At 43.6% G+C, this 22,539-nt stretch overlaps 1 protein-coding gene across 4 annotated transcripts in view; it reads left to right on the forward strand.

The window, feature by feature from the left end:
* The window catches only part of RIMBP2 (RIMS binding protein 2), a 374,947-nt gene that overhangs the window by 126,873 nt on the left and 225,535 nt on the right, over nt 1-22,539 (forward strand). For all 4 annotated transcript variants that reach the window (XM_054006698.1, XM_054006700.1, XM_054006701.1 and 1 more), the window contains exon 6: nt 9,332-9,472. In XM_054006698.1, the coding sequence (XP_053862673.1) occupies nt 9,332-9,472 (141 nt within the window). The remainder of the gene's footprint in view (nt 1-9,331; nt 9,473-22,539) is intronic.

The following is a 22,539-nucleotide window of genomic DNA, read 5'->3' on the forward strand; positions in this document are numbered from 1 at the left end:
CATTTATATTTTTTAGAAGTGTGTTTTATATTGAAATATCTGTACAGGAACAATAGTGCCGGTTGTTATACACAAGTTTAGGTGATCACTGACCTATTACCAAGAATACCGTATTTTGCTTAGAGTCTTTGGCCCTTGCTTAGGACTGGAGATCAGATGTATGGATTTCTGGCTCACTTTCTCTCCATCTTCCCATTCCTGTGTGTGGGGTTACATCTTGTTAAACCTTTGAAGGGTTTGTCCCCCATAGCTTCTTCAACCCAGCAGTTAGCAAGTATTACAAAATGTATCCATCCAGGGCAAGCCAAGGAAAGGAAACTGGGAGGAAAAACATGCTGGTATTTCAAGTTTCTATTCATCTGAGTGGGAGACCGCATTACTGTGCATTTAGCTTTGGGGGAGCAGTGTTAGGCTACACATCAGCAGTTCCAGCTTTTGTGCCTATAGCTCCAGAGCATGTGGTTGAAGTGGGGGCAGGTCCCTCCTTAGGGGAATAGTTCCCTGAGGTAAGAGACTGCTGCAGCTCTCTCTGTATTTCAGCAAAGAGGGAACCAGCTCTGCTCCCCCATATTAGATGTTCCTGTGCTGCCTGCCAGGCCTCTCGGCAGTTCATGGGAGCAGCAAGCACAGAGCTCAAATTGGAAAAGCACAACCTGTCCATTGCTGTCTTTTACTGCATGTCTGTTTGGAGCTTAGTACAGTGGGTCCCTGATCCGGCTAGGGCCTGGGTGTGCCATTGCCATACAATAGACGACAACAGTGTTGCCCACCCCAGAGGATCAAAAATCACAAGTAAGGCTACAGTTACGTTACGGACTTCCATTGACCTCCGTGACCTTTTCTGCCCCAGGGCTGGAGCTCTCAGCTAGCCCTGCCCCTGCAGCTCCCAGCCCCGACCCTGGTGGGAGGGGACCCTGCAGCTGCCCAGCCGCGATGGGTGGACCTGGGAGCCCCAGCCGCAGCAGTGGGTGCTGAATCCACTTACCCCCTTTGTCAGGGATATTTCTAGTGAAAGTCATGGACAGGTCACGGGTTTCCCTGAATTTTTGTTTATTGCCTGTGACCTGTCCATGACTTTTACTAAAAATATCTGTGACAAAAACTTCACCTTAATCATGAGTCAAACCTCTCCAAAACGGAGACTGGCCCCAATATCCTGAGGTAAAAGAAATACTGTGGTTTTGTGCAGGAATTGTCATCTTCACATCTGCCCATCTCTCCTGCCCCCCAACTTCCTGTCAGTTCTGCCCCACAGCTGCCCATCCCCCCCATCAATTCTGTGACGCATCCATTCTGCCCTTCCAGCTCCCCATCAGCTCTGTTCCCCCCAGCCTCACCTTGGGTCTTCCTGCAGCTCCTGGGATTCGTCACACCTCCCCCAAAGGCTGGGTGGAGGCTGCATCAGGGTCCCCCTCACCTTCTTCCAGACTGGAGGGCAGAGCCAGGGGCTTTTTATCCACCTTTCTGGCTTAGCTTGAGTGTTGCAGGAGTGGGGAGGAATGGAAGAGCTGTCTGCATTGTACACAGCAAGGGAGGGGTCAAGAGGGGGTGCAGCCTCCCTGAGTTGCTGGGTGGTCCTCTCTAGGCAGAGCTGAAATTCACTAGATGGCTGGCACTTCTTGTGTCATCGCCAGATTGGTTCCAACCCTGCCCACTTGACTCATGGAAAAAAATCATGAGAGCTGGCAGCAGTGTGATAAGTGTATTTTTAATCAGTTTGAAAATAGATCAGTTTATAGGGCATGTGCATGTCTGCTAAGATAGCAAGGTTTATAGCAAATTAAAATCAGGTAGTAGTTTCCTTACCTAGTGATAGTCTCCATAAGTAGTAGATATTATTTATCATTTGTATTGCCTAGGAGCTCTAGTCAAGGACTAGAACCCCATTGTGCTAGGTGCTGTACCAAGACAGCTTACAATCCAAGTCATATGTAGTATGATTGATTAATTGTACTAGAATGGCATTTAAAAGCCGCTGTCTAGAATGGCTCATGACCGTGAGTGCCAAGCTCAGGGCAGACTGTTAAGAAGCAAACAGGTTGTGTGTTCTATACTGAGGTCAGGTCTACACTACAGACCTCTGTCGGTATAACTACGTCACTCATGGGTGTGAAAAATCCACAACCCTGAGAGAGGTAGTTATACTGACCGTAACCCCCCTGTATAGACTGTGCTTTCCTGTCGACATAGCTACAGCCTCTCGGGGTGGTGGATTAACTATGCCAACGGGAGGGCTTTCTGCCGTCTGCGTAGGCGCAGCTTCACTTAAGCGCTACAGTGGCACAACTGCGCCAATGCAGCATTTTAAGTGTAGACCTGCCCTCAGGTTTCACCAGCCAAGTATCAAGTGTGAACTCCACAAGCGCTTCAACAGCCGTAACATGGAGGCCCCCTTGGGGACTCTGGCCTATCTTGCCACCTAGGCAAGCTTGTCTTTGTGATAGATGGTCCCTTACACCAAAAATCACGACGATATTCAGGTTACTTCCAGGCCCAAATGACCAGTCATTTAACCCAGGACAATTGTACCTCAGATCTCAAACCTAAGACATTGCTGGTAACCAGTCCTATAACACTAACTAAAGTTTTATTAACTAAGAAAAAGAAATGAGTTATTTACAAGGTTAAAGCAGGTAACACACACTCACAGAGGAGCTACAGTCCTAGATTCCAAAAAGTGATAAGAGCTGCTACAGCTCTAGCTGTCCTTTAAGGCTAACCCTAACTAAGTAGCTTGTGGATCTCTTGCTTTTGCTTATGCTTAGAAAAATTGCCCTCTCCACATTCCAAGTTTCTTCTGGTCACGGATTTTTATTCCCTTCCTCCAGAGTTCAAATTGATGGGACAAGTTTGGTGCCTGTCTCCCAGGGTGAAAGTAACTTAATGAACTTACCAGTATGCAGGGTGGCCGGGGTCCTGGGCAAGGTGGGGGGAGGCTCTGGGCCCCAAGAAGGGGCGGGGCCTTGGGCAGAAGCGGCGGGGCCTCACGTGGAAGGGGCTGGGGCCAGACTCCCCCCCAGCCATCCCTTCAGCGCTGCCTAGCCCACACCGCCCAGGGCTCCGGCGGCAATTTAAAGGGCCAGGGGCTCTGGCCGCTGCTGGGAGCCCTGGGCCCTTTGAAATCGCTGGGCCCCTGGCAGCTGCCCCTTTTGCCCCCCCGTCCCATCAGCGGCCCTGCCTGTACGGTTGGCTTTTCTTACCGGTATGCCGTACCATACCGTACTGGCTTACTTTCACCTCTGCTGTCTTCTCTTCATGGATTGGGGGTGGGGGGAAATCAACAAAGTCTTTGTCCACTGATGTTTCACAATGACTCATTTTGGTTTCAGTGGGCCTTCTTGTATGCACAATGAGCATGTTACATTAATTAATGCTTCTTTCCTGTTTTAGTTACATAGTTACAGAGGTGTACAATGCAAACACTCAAAATAACTTTATACCATGTGCTACAGCTGTTATAAGTGAGAGCAATGCATGCAGCATCCTACAAGCATTTCATCAAGTCTAAACACTAAACACATTCTTATCAATTTAACATCTGTTTTAACAATGCTAACACACCGGTGAGCTAGACTGATTTCCAGCTATGCGTTTGTCAGTGTTGTCAGGCTTAGGAGCCTTGGCATGAGATGCCACCTAGTCTGCCAGTATCACAACTCCAATCAAGATCAAGGTCCCATGATACTAGGTACTGTATAAATGTAGCCCTCGGGCCAGCAAACACTTGCGTATGCGATTAACTTGACACACTTGAGCAGTCCTAACTGAATTCACTGGGACTACTCGCATGATAAACTTGTTCACAACCCTGAGTATTTGCAGATAATATAGTAAGAGAGTTTCTGCCTCTGAGGTTGCAAATGACAGGTATCCTGTAAAATATATTTTAAAGAGAGACTAGTACCCTTCAAAAAGGGACATTGATGAAACTTTGTATCTCTACACAGGATTACCTGTCCAAAAGAATATCCATGCAAAAAGGCTATATTGCTGTAATGAAGGCAGTGTTCTTTGTCTGAATGATTCATTAAGGTGCCTGCTATATGCTGAACAGGTCCCATATGGAGATTGAGTAACTGTCCTATTCAGCGGACACAAAGCACAGCTTAGGAAACCCATGAATAAATGAAGAGCCTTACACTTCCTGGCCCAGGCCTAACATAGAAATGGCAGGCTGTGCAGGGCCACTTTCCAGTATTCCAACATTGGTGGTGTCATCAAAATTGAGTTGGCACTGAAGAAGGAATCACACGTTGTGTAAGTACAGACATTTAAAGGAACCAGCAAGCTGAATGTTTGTTGCTAATGGTTTGGATGTATGTATATGGATCAGCTGTGTATACTATTCTGTGCTAATAATAAATCTCCATATGTTCCCAAGTTTTCATATTTATTAGAATTGCTTTTGTGCCATTGGAGCCTTGTGTGATTCTTTTGTTTGATTCCTTTTAGAGCTATATTGTGTGGTACTAAGAATGCCTGTTGCTATTGTCTCATAATGATCAGGTATTTAATAGGCTCTTACGTTGACCACTTTGCAGGTAACAGATTGTTCATGCGGTCTGAGGTTTTGTGTGACAAAAGGGGCCTCAGTCAAAAGATATCTACAAAACTGAGCTTTGGTGAAAAAGATGCCTTAAAAACTTTGATAGAACTACTTACTTATACTTATCAGAAATTGAAGCAAATAATGCTATCTTCCAGATAGCTACTATTCTATGCTGTTTAATACTATTGTTATTATCATCATCGTCATGATTTATTATGTTTATTGGAGTAGCACCTATGGACCCCAGTCATAGACCCACGACCCTGTTATGCTTCATGCACATAACAAAAAGACAGCACCTGCCCCAAGGAGCTTATGGTGTAGCATAAGACAAAAGACAACAAATGGATACAACAGACAGACGGGGAGTACAAGGGAACAGTGGGGGCAATACTGGTCAGCAAGAAAAGCAGCAGGTCTCAGCACACCAGCGGCTTGCCCATTGTCAAGTGTTCTGTAGGCATTACGGCGGAATCGAGTGTGAAGGAGGGTAATGACGTTTATGGGGAGATCTTGCCAAGGGGAGAAAGTGCGAAGGTGCTTATTTGACAATGTAACAAAAGGGTGATGAAGGCTGGCACTCTTGGCAGAGAGGAGGCAGGAGCTGATATCTCAATAGTGTAGAAGAGATGATAGGTGGGGCTGGTACTTAACATGATTTTGGGTAGTATAAAAATGACGACAAAGAATAAATCAACCCCCTTTTTGCCATCTTCTGACATGAGTAGTTTAGAAGAACATTACATGATCACACAAATGGATGACCTGTTTAATCAGCAAACTTTTACTCTATATTTCTTAATTTTGGAATGTGATTTATGTGCAAATATTATGGGGTGTTGCCCAGACACACCGTAGGTAAGGCTGAAACACAGTTTCTGTTTTAAAGCAAATTTTTCAAAGTGCTCTAAAATCCACATGCATATTTAAACTGGCCTGGAAAATGCCAGTAGATGGGCTGGGGGTGAGGTTGTGGTTCAAATGTTCAGTTTATGAAAAGCTGATAAGACATAGGGTCTGCTCTTTTTCCTATGAAAATCAACTGCAAAACACCCGACAAGTTCAGTAGGATAAGATCATGTCTAATATTGGTCTGAACTTAGAGTCTTATAACTGATGAAAAAGTAATTTAATCAACCTTTGGTATGTTTCCAATGGACAAAGTGCACCAGTATAAAGTTTACTGAAATGCTAGAGATGAAAAGGTCAGCCAACCTGTTCAGGTCTTCAGATTAGTGAGGCTTTTTATTTAGTTGCAGCAAGATTCATGTGACAACAATGGATTCAGTGAATGGAGATCTGTGAAAGATTTAAATGATTTAAAACCATAACTTCCCTGAGAGGAAGATAATTAGTTTACTGTTACAAGAGTAGTGCTTATTCAAGATAAATGGGGATTAATTTAATATTGAAAGTCTATTTTTAAATGTGTGTATGTATACACTGTATCTATTTAAAATGTATTATTATTTATTCTACAGTACTGCTTAGGGACCCCAATCCAGGATCAGGGCCCCTTTGTGCTAGGCCTTGTACAAATGTAGTAGAAAAGACAGTCTTTGCTCCAGAAATTTTGCAATCTGGGTTCATGACAAAAAATAACACTCAGATGTAGGGATGCATGCATGTCTCTATATCCTTTTTTATATGTTGTGTTTAATCCATAGCAGTGAGAAACTAAAACTCATTAATCATATTATTTCTTTAATTGCAACCTACTCTGTTAATTACAATATATACCTAGTACTCACTATAGACACACTCACTGATGCACAATTACCATACCACACTTACGTGACTGGTGATGTGTTACACTTGTTTTAACTCATTAGGGCTGGCTTGTGAATAGGCATATATGAATCTACTGGCTGAGGGCCTGATTCAGCCAATGGGACTACTCCCAATCTTAAAGTTATACATATGGTTAAGTGCCTTGCCAAATTGAGGCCTTCGAGGGGAATTAGCCCTTCTGATACTTGGGTTTCTTTCCCACACAAATTAAGTTTGTTGCCATCCTGCTCCTGCAATAAAATTTCTTTTTTCACCTGGCTTCAGGATTTCTCTGTAGCATTTGTAATTAGGGACTCCTCTTCCTTCCCCCTCCCACTCTCCCCCCCCCCTTTAACCTAACTTAGGGCCTGATGCAATTCTAGTTGAAGTCAGTGGAATAACTCACATTGACTTCAGTGGGAGTTGGTTCAGACTCATATAGTTGTTGCTGTGCATTAAGTGTATACTCTCCATATATGTATCTTATAAAATAAACAGGCCCTGATTGACTAAGACTACGTCTACCCTACGGACCTTACAGTGGCACAGCTGTACCCCTGCAAGGTCTCCTGTATAGCTGCTCTACAGTAACTCCCCACTTAACATCCTCTCGCTTAATGTTGTTTCGATCCTACGTGCCTGCTGAATTACAGAACATCCTGTATTTAAAGTTGTGCAATGCTTCGCTATAATGTCGTTTGGCTGCCTGCTTTGTCCACAGCTGGCAGCCCCCCTATCAGCTCCCCTAGCTCCCTCCCCACAGTGCCTTCCGCTCGCCGATCAGCACTTTCCTCCTCCTCCCCCGCCTCCTGCCTGCGGCAATCAGCTGGCTTGCGGCATTCAGGAGGGAGGGGGAGGAGCGAGGACTCAGCGCGCAGGCTCTCCTTCCCTCCCCTGCTTCCCGAATGCCGCAAACCAGATGATTGCCACGAGCAGGAGGCAGGGGAGGGGGAGGAGCCTGCACACTGAGTCCTTGCTCCTCCCCGCTCCCTCCTGAACACTGCAAGCCAGCTGATTGCCGCGGGCAGGAGGCAGGGGAAGGAGGGGGGAGGAGCGAGGATGCGGCGTGTGGAGTAAAGGGAGAGGGGGAAGAAGAGGCGGGTTAAGGGTGGGGGCTTGGGGGAAGAGGTGGTGTGGGCAGGCCGAAGGTTGAGCCCCCTGTCCCGGTGCTTGCAGAGTAGGGGAAGCTGCCGCTGCTGCTGCGCAATGTGCTTCTAGCCTACAGCGCCTTCAGCCTCCTTGCCTGCCTCATTGTCTCTGGTGCCAGTGGGCTGTGCCTGTGTGGGGTAAGGCGGGGGCACCTGCCAACTATAGTACTGTACTGTACTGTATGGCAAAAAAAAAAAAATTCCCTGGAACGTAACCCCCCCATTTACACTCATTCTTATGGGGAAATTGGATTCACTTAACATTGTTTCACTTAAAGTCGCATTTTTCAGGAACATAACTACAACGGTAAGTGAGGAGTTACTGTATGCCAGCAGGAGAGAGCTCTCCTGTGGGCATAATTAAACCACCCCCAATGAGCGGCAGTAGCTATGTAGGTGAGAGATACTTTCCCGCCGACATAGCGCTGTCCACACTGGCGCTTTTGTTGGTGAAACTTATGTCAGTCAGGGATGTGGAAAAAACACACACCCAACTGATAAAAGTTTTGCCGACATAAGTGCTAGTGTAGACAAAGCCTAAGCCTTTTGAGAGGCCAGGTATGTCTATTGGAAGTGGTAAGAGTAAATGAATCACATTACATAGTGAAGTTTATAACAAACAATGATTCATTTAAAATGTGATGCAGTCCATGATGCAGCATTATAAATTCCCCTTTTCCTCTGTTTCCTCTCACTTTCCCTTCTGATTAAGTCACGGGAAATATGTCTTTAGTTATCATTAAAATTCCTTGACTTGATCCCTGCTGACTTTAGTCAGGCAAAGTTCCCTTTTGTTTTGAAGTTTTGCCCAAGACTACAGGTTGTGCACTTCACCCTTTACCCAAAGCTTACTGAAGTCAATGGGAGTCTTTCCTTTGACTTCAACAACCCTGGATTGCCCCTAAACATTACATTTCTGACTGGCATCTTTAAGCTCAATACATGATATTTTGATTGTTGGCAAGATGCTAAGAAAAGTACAGTGGTAAGCATTTTGCTAGAGTTTGTATCTAATCAAACCCTAAAAACTGAGCACCTAGAGAAATTCACCCCTCTGCTGAGGGCCACAACATGCACCACTTAAACCTTATTTTGAGGGCTTATGTCCAGTTTCACTCTTTCTGACTGTAGTGCCTGAACATTTGTTCAGATAGGCGCGCTCTCAGTCCTGGGGTTCCAATTGTGAACAGTCGCATATGGTGTAAGAACTAAACATCCACCTTTGTTAAATTAGTTCCCCCCCCCCATTCCTGTAGAAACTGAGTTGAAGTGGTGCATGCAACCAATGCACATTTTATTTTCACATATCCACTGTTATAAATTATGAGGTATGCTTCAGAGGATTGTTGAAGACTTATTAATGTAGTTTGGCTTTTAATGTGTAGGATATTTTTATTAACCATCACTTGCAAACCACGTATGGAGAGACATTCTATTAAAAACATCACGTAAATCAGTGGTTCTCAACTGGGGGTGTGTGTACCCCTGCGAGTACACAGAGGTCTTCAAGGGGGTACATAAACTCATTTAGATATTTGCTAGCTTTACAACAGCCTACGTAAGAAGCACTAGTGAAGTCAGTACAAACTAAAATTTCATACAGACAAAATGAGAAAGAAAGCAATTTTTCAGTAATAGTGTGCTGTGACACTTGTATTTTTAATGTCTGATTTTGTAAGCAAGTAGTTTTTAAGTGAGGTGAAACTTGGTACGCAAGACAAAGCCAACTCTTGAAAGGGGTAGTTTGGAAAGGTTGAGAACCACTGATGTAAATCACATTATATTGTGGAAAAAATGCATGCTGCTAGTTGGGGTTTAAACAAATGTAAGGATTTACCTGTTTTTGTTTTTTGTTTCCCTACAGTTTAGAAATGATCTACCATATTTGCAACCTGCAGTGCCACTGAAAACATTAGAGCGGATCCAATTTTTAGAAGAGAAAACCCAGATTTTTCAATCTAATGTCACGACACTAACTCAAGAGAATCATCACTGGAGATTTTTAGTAAGTCCTCTCTGGTTATTCTTTTTTTTATTACTTTAGCTGAATGGTGAATTTAGACATAAGTGTGATTTTTGCAGTCCAAAGATTCCTTAATTCCAAAGGTTGCAGTGAACTAAATTCAGCCTGCTTTATTACTTTTGTTATGCTTTTGAATGTTTCGATACTTTGCATTGGTATCACAAGTTTTATAATAGAGTATTATTACAGTTTTGTACAGTAGTAACACCTGAAAAAAATAATAGCAAGAATCATATGGACCATATGCATAAATATGGAAGGAGAATTTACCATTAATAAACAAAGTTGTGATGCATTGTCTTGGGCCAGAACCTCAGTTGGTGTAATTCAGCATAGCTCCAAGCTCTGCGAATTTATACCAGCTGAGGATCTGGCCCATAGATATCAGTTGGATTGTCTGGTTATAATTCAGAGCAGAAGTTGGATTTATATATTTGTACGTGGCATTCTCACTCTCTACAGATTACAAAATGTGCCATCAATAGAATATTTTAGAAGAGGTTGTTTTCAGAATATAGTAGCTCTAGGAAAGGAGAACAGTTGTCAAAGACCTTTTTTTTAAAAGGTCTGAGGAGTAGTGTCTTGTCATTCCTAGAAGGTCTGGTGGGGTTGGAGATACTCGGAATTCTTCCAGAAGCAGATAGAGTGACACGTTTTCGAGTTAGTTTGAAATCAAATAAATGATTCATTCAACCAATTGCTTTAAAATCAGAATTTGCTGACTTTTTAAAGTTGATTGTTCAGATCTGCAAATGCAGCATTGAAATTTGATGTATATAAGTAATAGCTGTGTATCAACTTTTGCTTCTCACTGCACAAGGGGTTATTTCTGCTTGTGCTGTAAAAAGTAGTAAACACATTTTTTGGCTTGGTATTTCAGAGGAGAAATACCATTAAGTAGCGAAATAATATTGCAGCCTAAAACCAAATTGAACTAGTTGACTTATCTTAAATTGTTCAGGGTCAGTTTTCAGTAGAGAATGCAGCTGTGTATAGGGAATTGGACTTAGCGTGCACAGTGATGGCCTTTTAAAACTTGCCAATTGCCTGAGATAATTAAGGCCCATGATCCTATAATCGGATGTGAGGGGGTGGACTCTTCCATTGGCATGGATCAGAGTGTAGGTTGGGGGCTTAAATAAGTATTTGCAGTTAAATAACCTTACTTTCAGCTGTATTTATGGTATTTCCTATAAGCATGTGTATAGGGAAATAGAAGTTGGTTTTGAAAATCTGGAGTTACCCTTATATTTTCTAATTTTGCCCAAGATAAGCTTCTGAGGGCCACCACTATAGTATCATGGAGTGATAATTGCAATTATGCACCTGTTTTCCTGCCCACCTTTCTAAAACGTGTACCCTTCCTTATCAGCAACAGCTATTACTTTAAATCTAGTTTCTTCTGTTGTGAGTCTGCTCTATATTGTCTGATTGGTGCTAAGAAATGCCTTTTAATAAATTGCCTGTGAATGCATGTTGTGTTTGTTAGCTTACAGTCTCATTGCAAGTGCAGGATTGGAAGGTGCATGGATGAGTTTAATATCATTTTTCTGTTTTTTGCCACATGGAAAAGAAATAGCGACCAATTCGATTCAATAGTGACATATTCTGTAATAAAAAGTATGGCTGAGTTTGGATCTGTATTGTGGTCTTTCCTTTCTCTTGATGCTGCCTTTATTGTATGATTATAATGAGTTATTTAGAAAAGAGCAAAAACAAGTAATTGATTAATGTAAAGGAACAGTAAAACTTTGTTAACTGAGCACCCAAAGGACCCGCAAAAATCTATCATCAAGGGGAGGTTTATCTTTCGCTAAAAGCTGAGCCAAGTTGTATTCTAAACCTCACGAGACACTTTAAAGAACACACAAGTTAAAATGTTAGTGAATGGAGATGGCCTTTAGGGCGTGGACATATACTGAACAACGTTGGGATAGGGAGCTACTTAAAAGTTACCGTAGGTGGGTTACTCCTCGATGAAAGATATTTCATCTATTTCATAATTCCTGTTGACATAAAGTGAAGTTGCAGATGCTCAGCAGCTTTTTAGATGCACTTAGTGGCTTGCAGGATTGGGTCCATATTCTGACTTGGACTTGAGTTCTGTCCCTGGGCCTGTCTTCATCTAGCACAGAGTCTCAAAGGTTATGTATTCAGATGTACTAGTTTAAGAATATAGTTTAGGGCAGTTACAGAGTCTGTGTTCAAAGTAATCTGAAACCTGGTAAAGCAGGTTCCTGACCCTTGATTTAGATCTGTACCTCAGGACTTAATGTCTCAGCTTAATGCCATTTTATCGGGATATATTCATTTCAAATGAATGGGATGTCATTACTCTCCAGTACTAAATCAATTGCACATTTTTAATTGCATTTGCAAAACAAAATTTGAAAACTGGATGTGCTCACTTTTGATCTCGTAAAGTCCTAACTTTGTCATCCATCATTTTGAGCTCTCCAGTGATAAAGATAATTTTATTAGTCCTGTGTTAGGTCCTTGTTTTTGGTATATTGAACAAATTGGTAGGCTGGCAAATGTGGACTGTAGTGATGCTTCTTTGATATCTTATAGTGGTGCATAAGTTATGCCCGACTTTGTGTGTGTGGGAGGCGTGTGTGTCCTGGAAAAGAGGGCCAGGTGTGTAATTTCTTGCTCATGTGTCATATTTATTAGTGTGCCTGAAGATATGTAAATATTTTAGCTTCCTTATTTGTACTTCAGTAAGTCAACTTCAGGCCTTAAAGGGAACAGGATAAATATACATTTAAAGTAATGTACAAGCATTAGAGAGTCTCTTTGTTGAAAGAGAAACATTGTATACAGGTCACTGTAGGAAGTACTGCCTTTTGAATGAGGCATAATACAGGTCCTAAGCACTGATTGTTGTTAACAATCCAGTAATATTTTTTGCAAGAGTGAAATTTAAGAGAGATTCAACCAATAATGTCTTACAGGAATTAAACAGGGCTCTATAGAAATTACTTTAATCTCCTTTAGAATTTGTTAATGAATAGTACAAATCTATAGGTTTTTAAAATTTTGTGGCAGTCTCTCTCAAATTTTATATGCTGGACAGATATCTACCCTACAAAGTTATTTTCTGTTGAATTTTAAGGAAGCTGCTATGTAGTGGTGGTGCACACCTGCTAAACAACTTTTGTATTCCACTAGGGTTACCATATTTTGTGCCTCCAAAAGGAGGACACTCCACGGGGCCCTGGCCCCGCCCCCAGCCCCGCCCCCTCCCCCTCCCCAACTCCGCCCCCTCCCCAAAGTCTCCGCCCCCTCCCCTGCTTCCCGCGAACATTTAATTCGCGGGAAGCCTGGGCAGGTAAGGAGGGTGTGGGGGGAGGAGGTGCGGCCCAGGCTGGCCCCCGCGGCGGCGCCAGCCTGGGTCGGCTCGGGCCCTGGGGTGCCGGCCCTGGCCCCCGGCCGACCACCCCCGGCCCGCCCAGCACTGCCGGCCGGCCCCCGGCGGCCCAGCGCACCCCCCCGGCGGCCCGGCTCCCGGCCCGACCCCCCGGCTCCCGGCCCCGCGGCCCAGCGCACCCCCCCGGCGGCCCGGCTCCCGGCCCGACCCCCCGGCTCCCGGCCCCGCGGCCCAACGCACCCCCCCCCGGCGGCCCGGCTCCCGGCCCGACCCCCCAGCTCCCGGCCCCGGCGGCCCAGCGCACCCCCCCGGTGGCCCGACCCCGCGGCCCAGCGCACCCCCCCGGCGGCCCGGCTCCCGGCCTGACCCCCCGGCTCCCGGCCCCGCGGCCCAACGCACCCCCCCGGCTCCCGGCCCCGCGGCCCAGCGCACCCCCCCAGCAGCCCGGCTCCCGGCCCGACCCCCCGGCTCCCGGCCCAGCGCACCCTCCCGGCCCCGCGGCCCAGCGCACCCCCGTGGCCCCGGCCCGGCGGCCCAGCGCACCCCCCCGGCGGCCCGGCTCCCGGCCCGACCCCCCAGCTCCCGGCCCCGCGGCCCAGCGCACCCCCCCGGCGGCCCGGCTCCCGGCCCGACCCCCCGGCTCCCGGCCCCGCGGCCCAACGCACCCCCCCGGCTCCCGGCCCCGCGGCCCAGCGCACCCCCCCAGCGGCCCGGCTCCCGGCCCGACCTCCCGGCCCAGCGCACCCCCCCGGCTCCCGGCCCAGCGCACCCCCGCGGCCCCGGCCCGGCGGCCCAGCGCACCCCCCCGGCGGCCCGGCTCGACCCCCCGGCCCCACGCACCCCCTCGGCGGCCCGACCCCGCGGCTCCGGCCCGGCTCCCGGCCCGGTTCCCGGCCCGGCACTGCGCCCCTGGACCCCGGCCCGGCACCGCGCGCCCGGCACCGCGACCCCGGCCCAGCCCTCCCTCCCGATTTTCCCGGACATGCCCGGCTTTTGGGGATTTCCCCCCGGACGGGGATTTGAGCCCCCAAAAGCCGGACATGTCCGGGAAAATCCGGACGTATGGTAACCCTAATTCCACACCATATTTAACTGCATTTCACTGGTGGTTAGTTGAAATGGTCCCTGTATTTGTTCAGGATTCAGTCCTGCAAATAGAACTGCACAGAGTCCTACTCAAGCAAATGGGACACTGTGAAGGGCTATAGATCTGTTTGCAGGCTCTGGCCATAGTTTAAGCCCTTTCAGATCCTTTGGGATTGAAAGCTGCTATTGAACTGTAAGATATTGTGAGTAGCATGTATGTTGCCTAGTTATTTGGTATGCATGTTTTGGTTTCCAGATAACACTCAGCACTTACACAGCTTTTGATCTTCAAAGCACTTGGCAATCATTAACTAACTAATTTGAAATAAAATTCCTAAAAATAAACCCCTCTGTAGATAAGAATAAATGAGACTTTTTTTAGCCTTCTTCTTATTCTCCTGACATTGCACCTCATGGAACAGCAAGTGAAGGCATGACTCTGACACTTTGCTTAAAAGCCTGATTTCTGAAGCTTGAGATTCTATATTTGGTGGGGAATTTATCCATTTGAAGGATTGGAGTTTTATTCCATCTGAAGTATTTATGTTTAATATGATGGGAGAAAAGTTTATAAATGTGATGTTTTGAACTACTATTAATGCCTGCTTTACATCTCTATAAAACGAATAATTATACAGCTGTGATGTGAACTGAATATTCGTTTTTGATGAAAAATGTTCCTCTTCAGGTGAAAAGTAAATCCTGTATTATGTGAGTTCTGTTAACTAGAACACATTTGAGAACATAGATAATTGGTAGTAGAGTTATCATAGCTAACATATGGGGCCAGATTCTGATACCATTGAAATCAATGTAAAAACTCTCATTAATTTCTTAATTAATTAAGAAGAACCCTGAGTGACTGGATGGCTCCTGGGATTGATAACGGGGCATAGTGCTTATTATTTGTATGTTGCTAGTTCTAGTCAAGCACAGGTTAGACAAGAGTCGATTTCATAAAGCTCTCCTTCGCAGACAGTGCTAATTGACACCACTGTTCGAAGTCTCAGCCAAGAAACTATGGGATGAATGTACGTGAAGACTGAATGACCAGTTTTACTCCTAAAGATGGTTGGCTTAGGGATATTTGTGGGGGAGTGAAGTAAACTTAAACTGCTGTTGGCTGGATGGTAACAGCCCTATGGATAAACAACAAACTTTAGTTTCCAGGGTTGTCAATCTGGCCTCTCAGAATGACATCGGCTCCTTGGGGATAACGTAGTTTTCACACCCATTCATTGTTTTAATGAACTGAAAAAGCTACATCTGCAATGGTACATTTAATCATGTGAACTGAAGGTCAGAAAACATTAGCTCAATTCTCCTTCCTGGTGCATTTTATTTAAACAAATGTTTCATTGAGAGAAAAATCCCAGGGTATCTTAATAAACAACTAGATGGAATCTATTTCCACAAACATACATCCCCTTCATCTTCTATCATTAGCTTGCTATGTACATAAATATAACTGGGGCTTGCACTAGTTACCTGTTAGTTACTAAGCAACAGTATCATTTGCCTCTGGCTACAGCTGCTAGTAAATGACTTGTAGCTCCCTGATTGTAAATTAAAGTGCTCTAAGTTTGGAATTGAGGCTGTTAAAGGACACTAATGCAGGCATAATGCCATTTTCCACCTGTAGCAACAATGCGTCAGAAGAGCTACTCAAGAAGCATCATTTTGCTGGGTTATGCTTGTATATCAAAAAACTATAATTGCTTTCGTCTTTCCCAATCCATAGTGTTCTCTCCAGTACATACTGTTCTTTGTTTTAAGTCTTTCTGTCTCTACGTAAAAGGAAAAAACAATATGCAGTATGCATTCCAAGCATTTACTTTGTTTTATTTTTTGCAAGGATGGCAATGCTTGATGTTCAGCATGTTAGGCAAAAGCTCAGCTGAAAGAAAAATGTAAACATAATTTTAAAAAATATAAATACTGAGAGTTTGGTTTGCAATTCAGAGACACTTCTGATTTAGGCTGGCCAACTACGGGGCTGAATGTTAATGCATTACCACAAAGAAAGCAGGCTTCAGAAGTGACATTTAATATTTCATTGTGGATAGACTGCCCTAAAAAGAAACTTATTAAGATGAGTTTTCTTCCCCATTCCCCCTGCAGCACATATATATTTCTTTGCAGGAAGGAAACAATGTCTGTGGATTAGAGCAGCATTTGGCTTTTGATACATACCTCTGTAATGTAATGGCTTGCCATATAGACATTCACCTTTTTGTCATTTTTGTGTGTCTTTGTGAACAGTGTTTGGGCTTTTTTGACAGCCTTATTCCCCTTGGCAATGCTGTCATTTTATTCTTCGTTTCCACAAATGAATTTACTTGCATAACCTTTCATTTCTGGTGGTGTTGCTCTGGAAATAATTATTCTCTTTGCAAACGTGGAAATCTGACTTGACTAGATTAATATAGCACTGGTAGAATAAAGAACTTTCCTATCTACAAGTCATCAAGAGAAAGTTCCATTAAAAGTAGAACTGTATTTAGTTTAAGGGGAAGGGGAGAAGCAAAGCTTGTTCCCCTCTCCCAAAATTCAACAAGCTTGTTACATTCTTGAATGTGACTGCGCTAAGGCTGTAAAAGGTATTTAAAACCTCAAGCCATTCAGAAATATCCGGTATAAGGAAAAATAGACTGAGTCACTGTGTTGAACTAATTAGCTTGAAAGCTGGCTGACCTTTTCTCAATCCCCTAAAACATAGTTATTTCAGTGTTGGGAGTTTTAAAAAGATAGTTGACCTAGAAATACTTTTTTTCTAATAAAAACATCCTCTTCTCCCCTTTCCCCCCCCTTTACTGTCATGGAATAAACAGGCATCCTATCTTTCTAATGCATTAGATGGTCTGGTTAATATATTCCTGATTTCAAAAAAAAGGTTGCAAATAATTCCGAGTAATGTGATGCTCCATCTGATGTAAACAGGGAGGAAAAAATCTATATTAACAGAACCCAGTTTTAAAAATTGAGCTGCCTGTGGCCATCGGTAACTATTGATTTCAGCCAAGAATATTAATCCCTGTAGGATTAATGGCCAAATCCTGCTAGTCTTATTCATGTGATGCCAGTGGGAATGCTCACTTGAATAGAGTGAGCAAGATTATGCCCTTATTTGCTATTTTTCTTTAAGATTTGGGGGCCTTCAAGGGTTAGGGGTTATTCACCATGAGTTGTCAGGATCATAACATTATAAGACCCATACAAGAGGGCAGAACCAAGTGTTGCAGAAACAGCTGACTGGTGTTGTGGCTGAGTTCAGCCACTCCTCTGCTTTTTTTTTTTTTACCCCAATTGTCTCCTCTTTTCCTTCTCTGCCATTTTGAAATCCAGTATAGCTACACTGATGAAAGCACTAGGGCTGAGACGAAAGATGATCTTCTGGACCAGGATATAGGAGTTGAACCCATATTTCCTGCCTCTGTCACAAACTCCCTGTTTCACCCTGGGCAGGTCACTACTATCTCTGTGCTTCAGTTCCTTTGTAACTTTCTCCTACCCGTTGCCTTGTCTCATGATGAAAGGGCTGTCTCATGATGAGCATGAATAGCACCTTGCACGCTGGGGCCCTGATCTCAGTTTGGGCTTCTAGGTGTCACAGTAAGAGAAATAATCATTCTTCATAAACAGCCTCTTAACCAACAATTAATAATTGCACAAGAAAAGCTAACTAAATTATTCATGGGACACCTCCCACACTGACACCTGTAATATCTCATCCAGTCCTATTTATCACCTATTTATGAGCCCCATTGTCATAATAATAGTTATATTTTCCTTGTGTCCTAAGGCAAAAAAATCTGTCCCTAGAATATTAAATGACCAGTCAATTCATCGTTTCTTGCCTTCTCTTTCTCTTTGTCTCACACAGAATGTTCCATAAAATATCTGCTTTTTTCTTAATCCCTTTGCTTGATTAAATAGGATAAAACATTCTTCCATTCAGTTTTGTTTAATATGTGTTCTTGTTGGAGATCTTCTGGATTTTTGTGGACAACAATTACATTTCTGTGGAACTGGTCTTTAAAGACTAGTTTGAGGTACATTTTCTGTCCTTTGTGATGCATTCATCCCAAACTTGTTACATTTTAGTACTATGGGTTGTTGTTTTTTTTAAACTCATAGCTTTAGAAATGTTTGAACAATCCAATTTATCTTTACCTGATAGGCTGTGGGTGGACAAGTGAGGTGAGTCGTGTTCAGCTCAGCAAGGATATAATGAGGCATATAAATAATTAGCAACACATATCAAAAACCTTCTGTTTATATAGGCCAAACCCCTGCATAATCCCAAAATCTTCAGTGGGGCTACTTGTTTCGGTATGGCAAGCAGGATTTGAATACCTCTGTGTGTGTTTTTCTGTAACATGATCAATACACTGTGGAATGTAGTCATAAAAGGAAAATAATACTGTTAGAAAAAAAAGCCCTCTGTATCAAGAAAGTAATAACCTTTTTAACCTTCATTGTTCCCAACTATACCAATAAATTCAACACTGGAGTGTTCTACACAGCTGCAGTTAACAGCAATATCTGCAGTTTATTCCTACAACTGAAGTGTCAGGAAACAAAAATGACAGCAGTATCTTCAAGTGAAGGAAGTCTGACATAAACACTTGAACAAATTCTATTAGCTATACTGTTTTAGCTGACAGAAAAATAAACACAATTGTAGACAAAGGCTAAGATTTTTAAGGGAGTCTGAGGGACTAATTACAATGGAACTTGGGCTCCTAACTCCTTTAAGCTCTTTTAAAGCTTAAAGCTCCCATCCTAATACTCTTATAATTTTTGACTTATTTTAATTCATAAGAAAACAATTAACTGTTAATTGGAAATAGGTCAAACAACTGCATCTTTATTAAGAATGCTCCATGGGGTTTATGTGGTTAAAAATTCGCCTGACCCATTTTTGATGTTTTAAACCCCTTTCCTAGACTAGAAGCACAAGTGCCTGAATACCATGAAAGAGTCTCTTCTCTTAAAACTTTCAATTCAGTTTTGCAGACCAAGGAGTTCAGATAAGAATCTTAACTTTTGAATGCTTTTGTGATCTGCACCCAATCTCTGAGCTTTAATGTTTTCCCATTTCTGCAGTTAACATACAATAGATGTCAAAATAATTCCACTCCAAAAATAATACTTTCCAGTGTTTTGAAGCTAGATGCATACATTCTGTATTAGTCTTCATAAATAGTAGAAATTAAAAAATCACTGTCAGTTTGAGGGATACATTCAACTTGGGCAAGTTTGTCCTAATCATAGAAATCTTCTGCAGAAAGTATTCCATTAATATGGTATTTCAATCACTTCTAGTAAATGTGATAGATATGTCTGGCAAATGCGGACTCCTGTTTCCTGAAAATGAGCATAGAAACCAAAATATTGGGCATTGACTTTACCTCCATGTTTGGACATAGTGCACTTAAACAACTAACTTCAGCAACCCATATCTAAAGATATCTAAAGCCTCAGATCATGTGAGCATTGAAGAAATAATCAAGTCAAGACACAAGAAAGACTTTCAGACCCATTAAGATCTAACAGTGCTTATTCCTGGGGGAATTCGGCATCAAAAAATTAAAAATTCTGCACAAATTAATCACAATTCTGCACACAATATTTTAAAATTCTGCAAATTTTATTTGTCAAAATAACACAATATAATCACAACAGTTTCAATTAGTTTGGTAATTTATTTTAAAATACCTTCCAGCAAGTATACAAGTATACCAATACAGACAACAAAAAAGATTCAGGAAAAGTTTTTTGACAAATAGGTTTCGTACTTGGCATATTAATATGGAACTGTGGGTAATAATTCATTTAAACTACAATACAGAACCGTACTTCCCGCACCCCTCAGAAGCAGTGTAAAGGCTTGCGGGAGTCAAGGGAAATGGAGGAACTGAGGGAAGTAATTGCTGGGAAGGAGCCTGAATATGAACTTGAAGGGTTGTTGGGTGTGGGTGGGAAGAGTATGGAACAGTTTTTTTTGTTGTGGCTGGGGAGGGACTGTTAGGGAGCTTCCCCCATGCAGACCCTGGCTGACCCCGAGTCTCTCCCATTCAGTCAGGCACATCTGCCCCATCCCCATGTGTCCCTGCACCCCCACGTGTCCTTGCATCCCCTATCCACAAGTGTTCCTCCACCCCCACTCAGACGCCCACTCCCCCTACCCCCATGTGGCCGTAAACCCCCTTCACCTGTCCCCATGTTGCCCTGCACCACAGCTACCAACTTTCATGCGGTAAATAAGTACCCCAACTTTCACAATAAGCCAAAAATCAAGCTAATCCCATTTCAGAACAAGGCCAAAACAAGCCAATCCCTAAGAACCCCAACACTCTATGTGACTAGATCCACCCCAGCGTGAAGTCTGGGACTGTGGTGGGCCTGCGGTGTACCCCTGACTCTCTCTCCCCGTGCTCCTGCTTGCCCCTTGCCCCTGCTTGCGGGGAGCTGATCAAAAAAAAAAAAAAAAAAAAAAAAAAGAAGCAACAAGCTACAAGCCAAACAAGCTACAAGTCAAAAACTATCCAATAAGCAACTCACAAGCCAGTTAAGCCAAAAACAAGCCCAATTTCTGCTTTTTTTCCCATGGGTTTGGCATGTCTGCCCTGCACCCCCTCAACCAGCCCCCTCCCCTCATCTCCATGTGTCCCTGCCCCCCTTTCCCATGTATCTCTTTGCCCCCACTCAGCCATCCCCCTCCCCCCATGTAGCCCTGCACCCCATGTTCCAATGTCTCTGCACCCCCTCAGCCATCCCTCTTCCCCTTGTAGCTCTGCACCCCCTCCCCCTCTGCCCATGTTGCCGTGTACCTCCCTCCCCCCTGTGGCCCTGCACCTCCATTCCCATTCAGCCCCTTATGAGTTCTGTCTGTCTCCCCATATCCCCTGTCTCCTGACCTGGCCCAACAAAGTGAAGAATTGATCTGAATTCAAGAAGATGAAATTCAATAAAGCTAAGTACAGAGTACTTCACTTAGGAAGGAAAAATCAAATGCGCAACTACAGAATGGGGAATAACAATCTGCATGGTAGTCCTGCTGAAAAGGATCTGGGGGTTATAGTGGACCACAAACTGAATGGGTCATCAATGTGATGCAGCAGCAAAAAAAGCTTATATGATTTTGGGGTACATTAACAGGAGTGTGGTATGTAAGACACAGGATGTAATTGTCCTGCTGTACTCAGCACTGGCGAGGCCCCAGCTGGAGTACTGTGTCCAATTCCAGGGGCACACTTTAGGAAAGATGTGGACGAATTGAAGAGAGTCCAGAGGAGAGCAACAAAAATGATAAAAGGTTTAGAAAACCTGACCTATGAGGAAAGCTTAAACAAACTGGGCATTTTTAGTCTTGAGAAAAGAAGACTGAGGGAGGACCTGATAAGTCTTCCAATATGTTAAAGGCTTTTACAAAGAGGACTGTGATCAATTGTTCTATGTCCACTAAAGGTAGGACAAGAAGTAATGGATTTAATCTGCAGCAAAGGAAATTTAGGTTAGATATTAGGCAAAACTTTCTAACTATACAAGTAGTTAAGCTCTGGAATAGGCTTCTAAGGCAGGTTGTGGAGTTCGCTTCATTGGAAGCTTTTAAGAACAGGTTGGACAAACACTTGTCGGGGATGCTCTAGGTTTACTTGGTCATGGCACAGTGCTGGGGGCTGGATGTGATGACTTCTTGAGGTCCCTTCCGGCATTGCATTTCTATAATTCTATGATCATAAGAAAATTAACATGGAAATAAAATGTGACTTGGTAATGTTACTAAGTGGTTCCAGAGCCTTATACCTCTGTCTCATCTGTTTGGATCCACTGTTGATCACTTAGTAGCTCGCTTGTCACATTCATCTCTTCCTAGTGGCATTTGTCCAAATCTCTGATACTCACCATCACCATTAATGGGAATCTCTTGTCAACAGCTTCAGGAGTGAGGTCAAGGATTTGAATGAGCATGTAGACTGAACTCCCCCTTCTCTTCTAAACATGGTTTTCCCTCCAGGTTAGGATGGAGATACATTGAGGAAGCTGGCCCTGCTACTGCCCTGGCAGTACCTTTTTTGTGGATTAATAGAGGACTCCAATCTCGAAGCCTGTCGATCTGGCACTTCTCATCAGTGCTGAAATCACTTGGAAAAGAAAAACCAGGCATGTGATTATCAAAAGCATCACCATTTATAACCCACTGTGGCAATCCATCTCAGGTCACTAGGAACTAAGAATATTACATATTAACTAGTTGTAGATTGTGAGTGTGAAAGAGACATATATGGCTGTTTTATGAGTTGTGAAAACCTATTGCGTCTTTAAATGACATTGTTCACATCTCTTGGCTTGTCTGTGACATGTTTATATCAGCCAGTACATCAGGGACTGCTGAGTCCAAACAAATGGTGATGAACGCATTTTAAAGTTTTCCATGCTGCTTGCTTTAAATAAATTTGCATTGATGAACAGATTAAACTCCTCATGAGCCTTTCTGAGTAACAAACACTAAAAATAGATTTGTTACAACTTCAGCTGAAATGTTGACCGTTTTTGAGAAGGGGAAATAGTACGGAAAGATTATAAT

Source organism: Malaclemys terrapin, chromosome 16 (assembly GCF_027887155.1).
Source record: "Malaclemys terrapin pileata isolate rMalTer1 chromosome 16, rMalTer1.hap1, whole genome shotgun sequence".
Classification (NCBI taxonomy): Eukaryota; Metazoa; Chordata; order Testudines; family Emydidae; genus Malaclemys; species Malaclemys terrapin.